General features: G+C 42.5%; 1 protein-coding gene and 2 long non-coding RNA genes across 3 annotated transcripts in view; 1 reads left to right on the top strand and 2 right to left on the bottom strand.

Annotated features, from left to right (window-relative positions):
* LOC147840916 (uncharacterized) overlaps positions 1–15,030 on the top strand; it is a 639,653-nt gene that overhangs the window by 9,061 nt on the left and 615,562 nt on the right. The gene's annotated exons all lie outside the window — the stretch shown is intronic.
* The window catches only part of LOC147840923 (uncharacterized), an 834,865-nt gene that overhangs the window by 746,293 nt on the left and 73,542 nt on the right, over positions 1–15,030 (bottom strand). The window lies entirely within an intron of this gene.
* spmip2 (sperm microtubule inner protein 2) lies at positions 2,727–14,454 on the bottom strand. The gene is given in 5 exon segments (XM_087282129.1): positions 2,727–2,864; positions 3,001–3,106; positions 7,508–7,541; positions 7,543–7,737; positions 13,910–14,454. Coding segments are annotated over 5 exon segments (582 nt in total). The 5' UTR covers positions 14,118–14,454; the 3' UTR covers positions 2,727–2,825.

Here is a 15,030-nt window from a genome sequence, read left to right as displayed (position 1 = left end):
TTGATAGATGGGTGGTTAGATGGGTGGATAGATAGATAGATAGATAGATAGATAGATAGATAGATAGATAGATAGATAGATAGATAGATAGATAGATAGATAGATAGATAGATGAATGGATTGGTTAATTTGATATATGGATGGATGAATGGATAGATTGATTGATTGATTGATGGATAGGTAGATGCAGTGGCGTTGCGCAAAATGCGGGGGGCCCCCTTGGGTGATGGGGCCATGGGGGGAATGGGGAAGCGATCTGAAACTGAAGATCGTGAAGGGGGGAGGGGTGGGTGCGATCTGAAACTGAAGAGCCACTGAGTAGTTGGATGAATGGGTGGATGGATGGATAGATAGATGTAATAAAAATTTATTGTATACAACAGATATATGGTAAACAGCAGCATAGATAGACAACTGCTTTCTTTCTTTCTTTCTTTCTTTCTTTCTTTCTTTCTTTCTTTCTTTCTTTCTTTCTTTCTTTCTTTTTTCTTTTGTATCCAGTTCGATTAATATGGAAATACATTTAATAAATCTGCAAGTACTCACAAATAATACAGGGGTATCTAATTAATATAATTACAAGACACTTCTGATTTCTGTATCTAACATAAAAAAAGGAAATACACTCTTACAAGAATGTTAATATTAATGGTTTAGGAAACATCCCACAAAAGATTCTTTTGGAAAAAAATAGATTAAATTATTAGATTAAAATAGTTCCCATGGCAACACGACGGTGGCTCAGTGGTCAGCACTATCACCTCTCAGCAAGAAAATCACTGGTTTGAGTCCCAGTTGGGTCAGTTCCATTTCAGATCGATAGATAGATAGTTGCATTCCAGTGTGGAGTTTACATGTTCTCCCCGTATAGGTTTCCTACAGGTGCTCCGGTTTCCCCCACAGCCCAAACACATGCACTTTAGGTGAATTCATTCATTCATTTTCTTGTCGGCTTAGTCCCTTTATTAATCCGGGGTTGCCACAGCAGAATGAACCACCAACTTTTCCAGCACGTTTTTACTGCCCTTCCAGCCGCTACCCATCTCTGGCAAACATCCACACTCATTCATACACACACTACACTACGGACAATTTAGCCTACCCAATTCACCTGTACCGCATGTCTTTGGACTGTGGGGGAAACCTGAACACCCGGAGGAAACCCACGCGAAACCAAAGAGAACATGCAAACTCCACACAGAAACGTAAACTGAGCTGAGCCAAGCTGAGGTTCGAACCAGCAACCTTCTTGCTGTGTGGTGACAGCACTACCTACTCTGCCACAGCGTCGCCTATAGGTGAATTGAATAAACTAAATTGCCAGTAGTGTTTGAGTGTGCGTGTGTGTGTGTTTGTGTGTATGCATGTGCGTGTGTGTGTGTGTGTGTGTGTGTGCGCGAATGAGAGTGTATGGGTGTTTCCCAGTACTGGGTTGTGGCTGGAAGGGCATCCACTGTGTAAAACATATGCTGGATAAGTTGGTGGTTCATTCTGCTGTGGCGACCCCTGATTACAGTTTTTCTCAGTCGCTTTGGTGCATTTCTCACAACACTATTTACATTTGCACAACAGTTAATGCATTTCTCAAAACAATTAGTCATTTGTGCACATCCTAGTAGCAGTTTCTCATTCCTTTCAACAAATTGCAAATGCTTTCAGACATGCATCAATTGCTTTCATTCAACTCTCTGCTATTTATAACATTATCATTTGCTTATGTCATGTCAGTCAAAATGAACTAAACTTGTAAATGCTGAATAGTCACTCCATATAAAACTAACAGTCCTCATTTCATTACTTGACAAAAATTACATTACATACAAAAATGTCGAACTTGATGTCAAAAATGGTCAAGCAAACTTTATGAAATTTTTTTTAAATCTTTATATTTCTGAAAATGTCTTTACAATTGAACAATTTCATGGATGATTTACAGACCTGTGTATGTTGCAGGTTCAGGTCCAATATGTACTGCAATATTGTGTACAGTTGTGCACAGCTCTACCCAAAGGGAGTTTATGTTTGTTGTAAATAAGGGTGTGTTTGTTCTTTTGCACAATGCTGTGAATAAATTAGGATTGTAAAGAGCAAATGCAGAGTAAAAATGTGAAACATACATATTCAGTGTCTTGTACTTGGATACCTCACTAAATGCAGTGATGTCTAACTTTACTGTAGTGTTCAAATGGCTGTGCAAATAGTTTAAAGTGCTGTCTTGAGCATTTTCAGGAAGTGTCACCAAAATCTGACTTGTTTGCATTGAAAAAATGTCCAGAGTAAATTCATAATGAAAACATGACAGCCATTTGACTATCTTGATCATAAACAATGGTGTCGGGACTTTTCATTTTGATGATACTGACACTTTGATTGACATCAATACTTGCTTTTGATGAATGAACTATCTATTTTGAGCATGTGTCGCGCTTTTGCAGGTTATCAGCTAGGTTTTGCAGTTTGTACTAATTGTTTTGAGAAATGCATTAACTGTTGTGCAGAAATACACTAGTGTTGTGAGAAACGCACCAAAGCCACTGAGAAAAACTGTAATAAAGCGACTTAGCTGATGGAAAATGAATGAATGTTCTTCCCACCATAAAATACATGTATAATTTGTAGAAACATTCACTAAAATGTTCTTCAGTCTATGGCCTCGACGAAAACCCTTTTTCATGCAGCTTTATTTTTAACATTTATTATTTTTTAACAGCAAATTTAACCAAAAACATCATGCATTAAATGTCATTTTTATTAGACATTTTTATAGACATAACAGTGAATTTAAGAGCACAAACAAGCAGCACTGAACAAACATTTGACTTGTGTCATGTGAAAAAAGTATACTGGTGTCCGGTTGTGCTTTTCTGCAGAAAGAAGAGAAGAACAAAGACAAACGTCACGAGACAGTCATGAATAATCCGACAGCTTATTCTCCATATAATCATTTGTGGATCCAGCAGTCAGGATGCTTCTGGAGCGTCTCTTTTGTTTATCTCTCACCTTGTTAAGCTGGAAGTGTTTGTTGTGGTTCTCGCTGTAGGGATCATGTGTGCTGTGGTTCCTCTTGACGCTCTGCTGCTTGTCCTGGATTCGGGCCTGAGCGAACCTGTGTGCAAGCAATGAATTATTGATCAGTAGAAGAGAAAAAGCTTCCTCTCCATGCACTCGAGCTGTTTCCTGAAACCCATCAGCGGTAATGGGGGACTGGAGGAAACACAAGCCTGGCCTCTGTGGTTACCGACAGTGTGTGTTAAGCTCAAGACTCCGTCCACGGCTGACACAAATCTGTCAAGCTGAGCAGAATGTTTTTTTAACAATCCCAATATTGAGTACAGTTTATCAATTAAATGAGTGTTTTTAATCAAAACAGTGGCTCTGTGGTTAGCACTATCACCTCACAGCAAGAAGGTTGCTGGTTTGAGTCCCTGGGGGAGTTGGCATTTGTGTGTGGAGTTTGCATGTTCTCCCCATGCTGGCGTGGGATTCCTTCTGGTGCTCCGGTTTCCCCCACAGTCCAAAGACATGCACTATAGGTGTAGTGTGTGTGTGTGTGTGTGTGTGTGTGTGTGTGAATAGTGTGTATAGATGTTTCCCAGTACTGGGTTGCAGCTGGAAGTGCATTTGCTGTCTAAAACATATGCTGGAATGGTTGGCGGTTCAAAGCAGTGGCGCAGTAGGTAGTGATGTCGCCTCACAGCTAGAAGGACGCTGGGTCGCTGGTTCGAGCCTCGGCTCAGTTGGTGTTTCTGTGTGGAGTTTGCATGTTCTCCCTGCGTTCAAGAGGGTTTCCTCCGGGTGCTCCGGTTTGCCCCACAGCCCGAAGATATGCGGTACAGGTAAATTCGGTAGGCTAAATTGTTTGTAGAGTATGAGTGTGTGTGTGGATGTTTCCCAGAGATGGGTTGCGGCTGGAAAGGCATCCGCTGCGTAAAAACTTGCTGGATAAGTTGGTGGTTCATTCCGCTGTGGTGACCCTGGATTAATAAAGGGACTAAGCCGACAAGAAATGAAAAATTGGTTGGCAGTTCATTTCGCTGTGGCGACCCCTAAGCTGAAAAAAAAACCTGAATGAATGAATGACACTTTTTAACACAGTGCATGGGTTTGTTCATATTTTACCCAATGTTGCCTTAAAAAACAACCCAGCATTTTTAGTGGATGTTAACTATGTATATAGCCTAAGTAGTATCAAAGACCATAGAATACACAAGACGTGTCACGCATAAGGTTTTGAATGGAGAAAAGTATAACAATCAATAAGGCCTCAATTACACTAGTGCGTTTTAGTTTTAAAACGGCGTTTTAGATAAAAAACAATCCGCGTCCACACTAACGTTTTACCAAGCGTCTCTGAACATATCTCCATCCACACTACGCCACCAAAAACGTATATCGCGCGACCATTCGCGCACTCTGGGCATGCGCATTCTAGTATAAACAGAAAGCATGTGTCTCCCTCTGCATTTTGATATTGTTAGTCAACAAACGCCGGTGAAACAAGAGAGGTATTTCTGTGGACAGACGAGGTTGAGTTGTTACTAAACGTAACAAATGAATAACTGCACAATGCCGCCTAAAACAGACAATAGTGCAAACAACGCTCCCATTTCTGTGCCCATGTTGTTGTTTACAGTACTGTTTTCCGGTAGCGTTAAAGCCATGTGTTATAGTCATGTGATATAGGCTTGACGAATAAGGGAAGGATACAGTGACGAAGGCAATGACACAAAAGCCACAATCAGGTAGCGAATGTCAGCAGTCCCGCCTCCGTTTTTCCTCATCCACACTAGACGGTGCAGCAGCGTTTCAGAATGAAAACAGCCTCTCCAGCGTTTTCAAAACGCTCCATTTTCGGCGCTCGAGAACTACAGCGTAGTGTGGACGGATGGCGTAACCGTAGCAAAACTTATGCATTTTAAAACGAAAACGCATTAGTGTAAACGGGGCCTAAGAAAGCTAAAAGCTCTTAGAATGACCTAAAGGCGACACTCAATAAAACGTTCCATTGAAACTGCAGCGCCAGCAACAGCCCTGCGATTCCGCCCTTTTGGAGTGAAAGCGATCAGCGGGCCATTGGATCTTATTGCTGTCACGATTGCAAGGAGCTGATATGTTTTTTATTTATTTATTTATTTATTTAAAAAGCGCATTAAAGTTGAGTTACGACATGAAAGACGACAATACAACACTTACTATCACAATCATCAGCACTTTTAATAGTTTATTTTACAGACTTATTATTATACAAGCTCTGTGATTGGTCGACTTAGTAGCGCTGACGAATGTAGGCGGAGGTGAGAGCTGCGCGAGCCCGATGGAGCGATTGTTAGCAAGTGTGGAATCCCGTGAATGAGCTCCAGATGGAAACTGCTGTCTTGTGCTTACCTTATAATTAAAGCTGTTGCACGTCTGCCGATTCCCGCCTCAAAATTAGAGAGTTTGTACATTAAGGTAGCGTTCAGAAAAAACAAAGCACCAGTGAAGAAATTCCACACGTACATAAACATAAACACCTACTGTTAACTAGCGTTTCGGAAGTGTTGTTGCAGAGCAACACAAACAGCGTGCAGAAGTATAAATGCACGGCTACACGCATTACATGTGCCGTGGGTCACACCGATCACTTGATGCAGAAGTATAAACCAGGCTTAAGGAGTTTTGTATAGAAAGAGAAGAGTGTTTCTACAGGTGGTTTGTCAAGCCCAGTCACCTGTGTGAAGCACACTTCATAAATGCACATTGTTTTTTTAAGAGATATGGAGTGATTATAAGAAAGTGTCTGTTGCAAATGTGCAAACTTGGTGGAAGTGTCAGAGAGATAAAAGAGTGTGTTTTCTACAGGTGGTTTGTCAAGCCCACTCACCTGTGTGAGGCACACTCAGAAATGCATAATATTTTGGGATTGTCGTGGTGAGATGGGGGGAGAGCAGAGGGGGTCCTGGTTTTGTTCACAGGGGTTCCGGTGATTGCAAAAAAGATGGGTTTTTAAGTTTTGTTTTTTTAAATGATACCAAGCAGTCTGCTGATTTGACAGAATCTACATTATATAAAGTATTATATAGATTAGGGGTTCTCAACTGGTTTGGCCATGGGACCCACATTTTTACATAGTCATCAAGCCGCGACCCAAATTTTTAGGAACTATAATACAATTTTAGGAATTATACTTAATTTGTATTTATTTGTTAACATAAACAAGTAATGAGAGATAAATCATAAGAAATTCACCAAGACTTACAAAAAAAAAACACTATTTTATTGCTGTCATTTAACAAAATGGTTCAAATTATAGAAATATTACAAAGTAAAAACGACAAATATTGTTAATAATAAACTGTTAATAAAACATGTTTTCTGGTTTCTAAAGATGTTTTAATTTCTTATGAGAGCACTTCACTACATATGTCTTTTATATCGTCTATATATATATATATATATATATATATATATATATATATATATATATATATATATATATATATATATATCCATACTTTTATGCCGTACATATTTGTTGCAATATTGTTGTTGTGCACGCATTTCAAAATAAAAGTCTGGTATAATCAAAATAAGTAAATTTTTTTACTTTTGTTGTTTTTTTTGACCAAACACTCTGCGACCCACTGAAAATATACCCGCGACCACTTTTGGGTTGCGACCCACCAGTTGAGAAACACTAATAAAGAGTATATATATATATATATATATATATATATATATATATATATATATATATATATATATATATATATATATATATATCTTTTCTTCTTCACTAGTAAAAAAAGCTTATTTTTAAACTTTTTTTCATTCATTTATTTATTTTTCTTTTCGGCTTAGTCCCTTTATTAATGCGGGTTTGCCACAGCAGAATGAACTGCCAACTTATTCAGCATATGTTTTTACGCAGCGGATGCCGTTCCAGCTGCAGCCCATCTCTGGTAAACATCCATACACACTCATTCACTCTCATACATTACGGACAATTTAGCCTACCCTATTCACCTGTACCACATGTCTTTGGACTGTGGGGGAAACTGGAGCACCTGGAGGAAACCAACATGAACACAGGGAGAACATGCAAACTCCACACAGAAACGCCAACTGACCCAGCCGAGGCTCAAACCAGCGACCTTCTTGCTGTGAGGCGACAGCACCACCTACTGCACCACTGCATCGCCATTATACTTTTTTGTAAACTAATATTTGAAGTATTTTTTCTGCAGTCACTAGCCCACACAGAAAGACAATATAACCAGCCTGATCTCACGAGGAAGTCTCAGTTTAGTGGCTAATTTGTATTTATTCGAATTCAGTCGAACAAAATGTAGGATTTTAAATAGGAGGCATGGCACCCAACCCCACCTTCAAACTCAACCTTCACTGGAGGATGAGCAAATCGCACTAAACTGTACGAATGAGATCATACAAATTCCTACAACTTAGCCACTAAATCAAAAAGTTACGAATTGTGTTGGTATAACAATGTATCTATAAGTCTAACAACCTCATATTGTCTGCAGTAGATGTCAGTGGGTCTGTTGAGGACAGTGGAGAACTGCAGGCCCCAGCCCAGCTCTCCGGTGTGCCTGTGTTTGGGTAACGGCGGAGGTGCATGCGGTGCAGCCCGGAAGAGGAAACCCAGATCACTTGTGGCATCCGGAGATAAAGAGCCAATCCCGATGCTGCGAGGGAAAAAGTCCAGTCTAGGACGGAAATCTCCAACACCATCTGGACCTTAACGGCATCAAAACAGATCATGATGAAGAAAGAGGCTGTATACAAAATCACCCCCTATACCAAAGGTCTAAAACTCGGTTCCTGGAGGGCCACAGCTCTGCAGTTGTGCTCCAACCTTAATCAACCACAGCTGATCCAACTAGTCAAAGTGTTTACAAGACTACTAGAGACTCTGAAGTAAGTTGGAGGTGGTTGGAGCTAAACTCTGCAGAGCTGTGGCCTATGGAATCAGATAAGTCTCAAAAGAAATTCATGCAAAAGACACGATGTACACATGCGTAGCCAAATTCACATGCATAAAATCAAATTCACGTGCGTAAAATATTTATTTATATTCACAAAAAAATAGCGCTTCTGCTCCTGTGGGGCCGGAATGATACTTAATCCTCATCATGACCCTGCAGGCTACAGTTTGCTCATGGGGCTGAGAGATAATAAATAAGAAGAGCGGAGCTGCGGCAAAATAATGAATTAAAAGAGTGAGGCTATGGTCAAATAAGTAAATAAATGAAAAAAAGTGCGACTGCGACTGCTGCTTTCTCTGTTCGCCATGCTGGAGAGGAACAGTCTGCGCAAATGGAACGCAGAGTGGGTGTCATCGACTACACCTCTCATCTGATTGGCTGAAAGGTACGAGTTGCCCTGCCTCTGGCAGGAGAGTCTCAAAAATACACACACACACGTATCCAGGGGGAGTCGTACGTGAAAGAGGATTTGCACATTCTCATTCAGGATAAACTCGCAAGTTTTTAACATTCAAAACTTTTTGTACACTCTTATACATTCGCAAATGGTGTTTTGCATTTGTGAAACGTATTTTATGCAAATGTATTTTTATTTTGTGCACGTGAAATTTTTTTGTGAATATAAATAAATATTTTACGCACGTGAATTTGGCTACGCATGTGTACATCGAGTCTTTTGCGTGAATTATTATTGAGTCTAATCTGTCTCCATAGTGGCCCTCCAGGATTTGAGTTTAAAAACACTGCCCTATACCCAACAGTCATTTATAGTGGGGTCTGAAGCTATAGTGGACATTATGAAGTGCACTCAATCAATACCAAAAAGCATTGCAGTTTGCAATTAGGAAAACTTTAAATTCAAGTTTCAGTTTTGTGCAGGGTAGCCCAATTTTACACACATTTCCATTTTTGATTCACGCTCATTATCTTTCGTTATGCAACATCTGTGTTTCTTATTCTCTAATTAGCTTTTGTGCGTTATAATTTTACAACACAATGTAATTTTTTTAGGATTTATGCATACTATTATTTTAGATCAGTGATCAGGGGTGGACTGGCAGACCGGGCACTTTCCCATTTTCCCGTGTTGTTGCGCGCCTACTGAAGGGCGGTAGGGGGGAGGGGGGGTGTCGCGAGGGCACTTTTGATCATTTTGGAAGGGCACTTTCTATCCAAGACTAAAAAGGGTATGTGCACTGCACAGGTTGAGCCCTATGTGTGCACGTGCCTGGTTGGCAGTTCACTCCACTGCGGCAACTTCTGATAAATAAGGGACTAATGCAAAGAAAAATAAATGAATGAATAGTGTATTTTTTAGAACTCAACAAATATCTTTATGGACAGTAAACAGAAATTAAATTGAGATTAAAGTTTGTATTTATTTATTTATTTCATATATATATATGGTTTTTGTGTTTTATAAAATATGAGTTGATAAAAATATTGGACGTGCATAGATAGATAGCATTTTGATTGAATGTATTGGGCCGCTCCGGCCCAAAATGCCAGGGCCGATTTTTTGCCCCAGTCCAGCCCTGTAGTGGACTAATGTAGGGAATAGTGAATAAGCGTATAGGTGGGTGATTTCGGATACAGCAAGAACCTACGAAGCTACCCACTTCGATTGTTATCACTTGATTGAATAGGCGTTATAAATAATTATAAATGGTTATAAATGTAACGGAGGCCGGCTAGTGATTGCTGTGCAGGTAAACCTCTAAATCTCTATCCTCTGACCTCTAAAGGTGCACTAGCGACAGAGACCATGGTCTTTAGCCTCTTTGTTAGAGCAACCCCATGCAGAAGGTCGCTGGTTCGGTCCCACCTCGGAGTGGCTTGGGGATGTAGGACCGGCTGGGTTACATCAGCTGATAGATATGGGTCAGTAGGAGCCTACTAGTAGGCTCAGAAGGCTGTTATCATCCATCCACCTTGTTAATTAGCTATACTAGTAGAGAAGACTCAAAATCTGTTTTTACATTACTGTGATGGTTGGGTAGACATCAGGGCCGGCGCGTCCATAGAGGCGACCTAGGCGGCCGCCACACTACCCTCACCACCCGCGCCGTCAGTTATATCCGCGTCCCTGCCACTACCCTCACCACCCGCGCCCTCAGATATATCCGCGTCCCTGCCACTACCCTCACCACCCGCGCCGTCAGATATATCCACGTCCCTGACACTACCCTCACCACCCACGCCCTCAGTTATATCTGCGTCTAGGGCGGCAGAATAGAGACAGCGGTGTTCGCGACACTACCCTTACCACCCACGCCCTCAGTTATATCCGCATCTAGGGCGGCAGAATAGAGACGGCGGTGTCCGCGACACTACCCTTACCACCGCACCCTCATTTATATCCGCGTCCCCGACACTACCCTCACCACCCGCGCCCTTCGTTATATCCGCGTCTAGGGCGGCAGAATAGAGACGGCGGCATCCGCGACACTACCCTTACCACCGCGCCCTCAGATATATCCGCGTCCCTGACACTACCCTCACCACCCGCGCCCTCAGATATATCTGCGTCCGTGACACTACCCTCACCACCCACGCCCTCAGATATATCCGCGTCTAGGGCCGCAGAATAGAGACGGCGGCATCCGCGACACTACCCTTACCACCGCGCCCTCAGATATATCCGCGTCCGTGACACTACCCTCACCACCCGCGCCCTCAGATATATCCGCGTCCGTGACACTACCCTCACCACCCGCGCCCTTCGTTATATCCGTGTCTAGGGCCGCAGAATAGAGACGGCGGCATCCGCGACACTACCCTTACCACCGCGCCCTCAGATATATCCGCGTCCGTGACACTACCCTCACCACCCGCGCCCTCAGATATATCCGCGTCCGTGACACTACCCTCACCACCCACGCCCTCAGGTATATCCGCGTCCCTGACACTACCCTCACCACCCACGCCCTCAGATATATCCGCGTCCCTGACACTACCCTCACCACCCGCGCCCTCAGATATATCCGCGTCCCTGACACTACCCTCACCACCCACGCCCTCAGATATATCCGCGTCCCTGACACTACCCTCACCACCCACGCCCTCAGATATATCCGCGTCCCTGACACTACCCTCACCACCCACGCCCTCAGATATATCCGCGTCCCTGACACTACCCTCACCACCCGCGCCCTCAGATATATCCGCGTCCCTGACACTACCCTCACCACCCACGCCCTCAGATATATCCGCGTCCGTGACACTACCCTCACCACCCACGCCCTCAGATATATCCGCGTCCCTGACACTACCCTCACCACCCACGCCCTCAGATATATCCGCGTCCCTGACACTACCCTCACCACCGACGCCCTCAGATATATCCGCGTCTAGGGCAGCAGAATAGAGACGGCGGCGTCCGCGACACTACTCTTACCACCGCGTCCTCAGTTATATCCGCGTCCCCGACACTACCCTTACCACCCGCGCCCTTCGTTATATACGCGTCTAGGGTGGCAGAATAGAGAGGGTTGCGGTTGAGGGCGGTGTGACCGTCCTTTGCCTAGAGCGGCATTTCAGCGTGCTACGTCCCTGACAGACATTGATAAAATACAATTAATGAGAAATTTCATTCATTGTATTTTCGGCTTAGTCCGTTTATACATCAGGGGTCACCACAGTGGAATGAACCGCCAATTTATCCAGCACATGTTTTACGCAGCGGATGCCCTTCCAGCCGCAATATAGCGCATGTGTTTGGACTGTGGTGGAAACCGAAGCACTCAGAGGAAACGCTCACGTACACGGGGAGAATCTGCAAAATCCACACAGAAATACCAACGGACTTAGCCGGGACTTCTTGCTGTGAGGCAATTGTGCTACAAACTGCACCACCGTGTTTGTTTTTAGATTACTGTGATGGTTGGGTTTAGGGTTGGGATAGACCAGTGGTCACCAAACTTGTTCCTGGAGGGCTGGTGTCCTGCAGATTTTAGCTCCAACCCTAATCAAACACACCTGAACAAGCTAATAAAGGTCTTACTAGGTGTACTTGAAACATCCAGGCAGGTGTGTTGAGGCAAGTTGGAGCTAAACCCTGCAGGGACACCATCCCTCCAGGACCAGGATTGGTGACCCCTGGGATAGGCGTTCATAAAATACAATTAATGGGAAATTTAATAAATAATATAAATAATTCTCGTTACCTCAATAGCTGATTAACCATGTGTATGGGTATTAACAGCCTTCTGAGCCTACTAGTAGGCGCAGAAGGCCCCCACTGGCCCATATTTATCACTGATGATGCCCATTCAATTGAGTGATAACATTCAAAACGGCTGACCAAGTCCAAGTCTAGTTGATGTCTAATATACATCGAAACATAGACGGCTTGTCTAAAACCTGGCTACGTTTAGGCTGTCAGACATCTAGGAACAGCTCTAAACTAATAATAAACTAAAAACCCAGGTAAAAATAACTACACGTGTGAAGTCTGTTGGTGAAGTACTTGTTCTCTCTTGGGCCACTTCTCTTCTCCATCTACACATCATCTCTAGGACCAGTCATCCAGAGACATGGATTCTCCTACCACTGCTATGCTGATGATACCCAGCTATACCTCTCTTTTCATCCTGATGATCCCTCGGTTCCAGCTCGTATCTCAGCCTGCCTGTTGGATATTTCACACTGGATGAAAGATCATCATCTTCAGCTGAACCTCGCAAAAACGGAAATGCTTGTAGTTTCTGCCAACCCGACTCTACACCATAACTTTTCAATCCAGATGGATGGGGCAACCATTACTGCATCCAAAATGGTGAAAAGCCTTGGAGTAACGATTGATGACCAACTAAACTTCTCTGACCACATTTCTAGAACTGCTCGATCGTGCAGATTTGCACTCTATAACATCAGAAAGATCCGACCCTTCTTATCTGAACATGCAGCTCAACTCCTTGTTCAAGCTCTTGTTCTCTCCAAACTGGATTACTGCAACTCTCTACTAGCTGGGCTTCCAGCTAACTCTATCAAACCTCTTCAGCTGCTCCAGAATGCAGCAGCACGAGTTGTCTTCAATGAACCTAAACGAGCACATGTCACTCCGCTGCTAGTTCGTTTGCACTGGCTGCCAGTTGCTGCTCGCATCAAATTCAAAACTCTGATGTTTGCCTACAAAGTGACTTCTGGCCTAGCACCTTCTTATCTGCTCTCACTTCTGCAGATTTATGTGCCCTCCAGAAACTTGCGTTCTGTGAATGAACGTCGCCTCGTGGTTCCATCCCAAAGAGGGAAAAAATCACTTTCGCGAACGCTCACGCTCAATCTGCCCAGTTGGTGGAATGAACTCCCTAACTGCATCAGAACAGCAGAGTCACTCGCTACTTTCAAGAAACGACTAAAAACTCAACTATTTAGTCTCCACTTCACTTCCTAATCTGCAATTGCCTCTTTGAATATCACACTAACTGTTCAGAGAAAAAAAAAAAAACTACTAATACTTCCCTTCTTAGACTTTACAGACCTGAAACTTTCCTTTAGTACTTATTCATTGGTGCTCTTAGTTGTGTAAATTGCTTCCTTGTCCTCATTTGTAAGTCGCTTTGGATAAAAGCGTCTGCTAAATGACTAAATGTAAATGTAAAGTCTGTCAAATCTGCGTAGTTAATAGTCCAGTTATGAGATTTTTTACATTTAGCAAATGCTTTTATATCCAAAGAGACTTACAAGTGAGGATACAATAAGTACTTCAAATCATCAGAGAGTAGCAGTTTTGAAAAAAAGTCTAAATCTACAAGTCTAAATTTTTGTTTTAATTGACATGTTCTTTAATTTTAAGACGTCAATTAGATTTTCACTGACAGTCTAAATTTAGCCTCGTTTAAGCCAAGCTGGCTGTGTTTAGACATTTATTAGATGTCTTTTCTACACAAAATTACTGGGTGTTTATGTTTAGAAAGACTCACCTGTGAAGAGGATTCTCTGTCCAGTTTCTCTGTCCGCTTCAGAAGATGTGCTATCCAGTTTAACCCTCTTCATCGCACTCATTTCTATGTTTAAAAGAGTTGAGATGTCCTTATACATCTCAGTGGACTGTAATACAAGCTCTGGGCAGGAGGTCATCTCTCTCTCTCCCTCTCTCTCTCTCTCTCTCTCTCTCTCATGAACCGCCATGAGTGTTTTGTCTCCATGGAATCAGTGTTTAGTTGGGATGCATTACATTTATAGGCTTATGGATTATTTATTAAAAGGTATAAGCACCGCTGAAATCAGTCCACGTTGTTTATTCAGTGCATAATTTAAAACATGCATTAAATGAAGCATAGTTATAAATCTTACACCAATATATAATTAAATTACTATTGGCATGGTGAAACAAATAAAAAAAACAAACATAGAAACACATAGCCTACATACATCCCTTATATATCAAAGACCTTATGTTGAAAAAACACACAAATTTCAAACTGTCCATCACCAGTCCCTGGTTTGAGTGTTTTTGGAGATGCAAGATTGCAAATTTAAAAATTATATGTTTACACATGTGGCTCAGTGGTTAGCACTGTCGCCTCACAGCATGAAGTCACTGGTTCGAGTCCCAGCTGGTTCAGTTGGCATTTCTGTGTGGAGTTTGCATGTTATCCCTGTGTTGGCGTGGGTTTCCCCCACAGTCCAAAGACATGCGCTATAGGAAAATTGAATAAACTAAATTTGCCATAGTGTATGTGTGAATGAGTATGTATGGTGTTTCCCCGGGTTGCAGTTAGAACGACTGTGTAAAACATATGCTGGATAAATTGGTGGTTCATTCCACTGTGGCAGCCCCTGATTAATGATCTTGTCTACTGTCCTGAGTGTCTCTCAAGCTGGCCCCGGGCCATCAGGCAGTCCTTATTGTTGAGCCCTGATATATTTTGTCCCCAGCCACGTCGACATCTGTTAGATTATTTGCTATGTTTGTTTTAGAAAGGTACATTGCAACTGTTTTGTTTACATTGAGTTTTAAACAGGACTGGTTTAACCGTTCTGAGACATAACAATAATAATGATCTTTATTCAGGACGACTGTAAAAGCAACATTCATTCA

Source organism: Danio rerio, chromosome 14, assembly GCF_052040795.2.
Source record: "Danio rerio strain M-AB ecotype USA chromosome 14, GRCz13ab, whole genome shotgun sequence".
NCBI lineage: Eukaryota > Metazoa > Chordata > Actinopteri > Cypriniformes > Danionidae > Danio > Danio rerio.
Note: the sequence above shows the minus strand (reverse complement) of the source record. Positions and strands in the feature narration are given on the sequence as shown.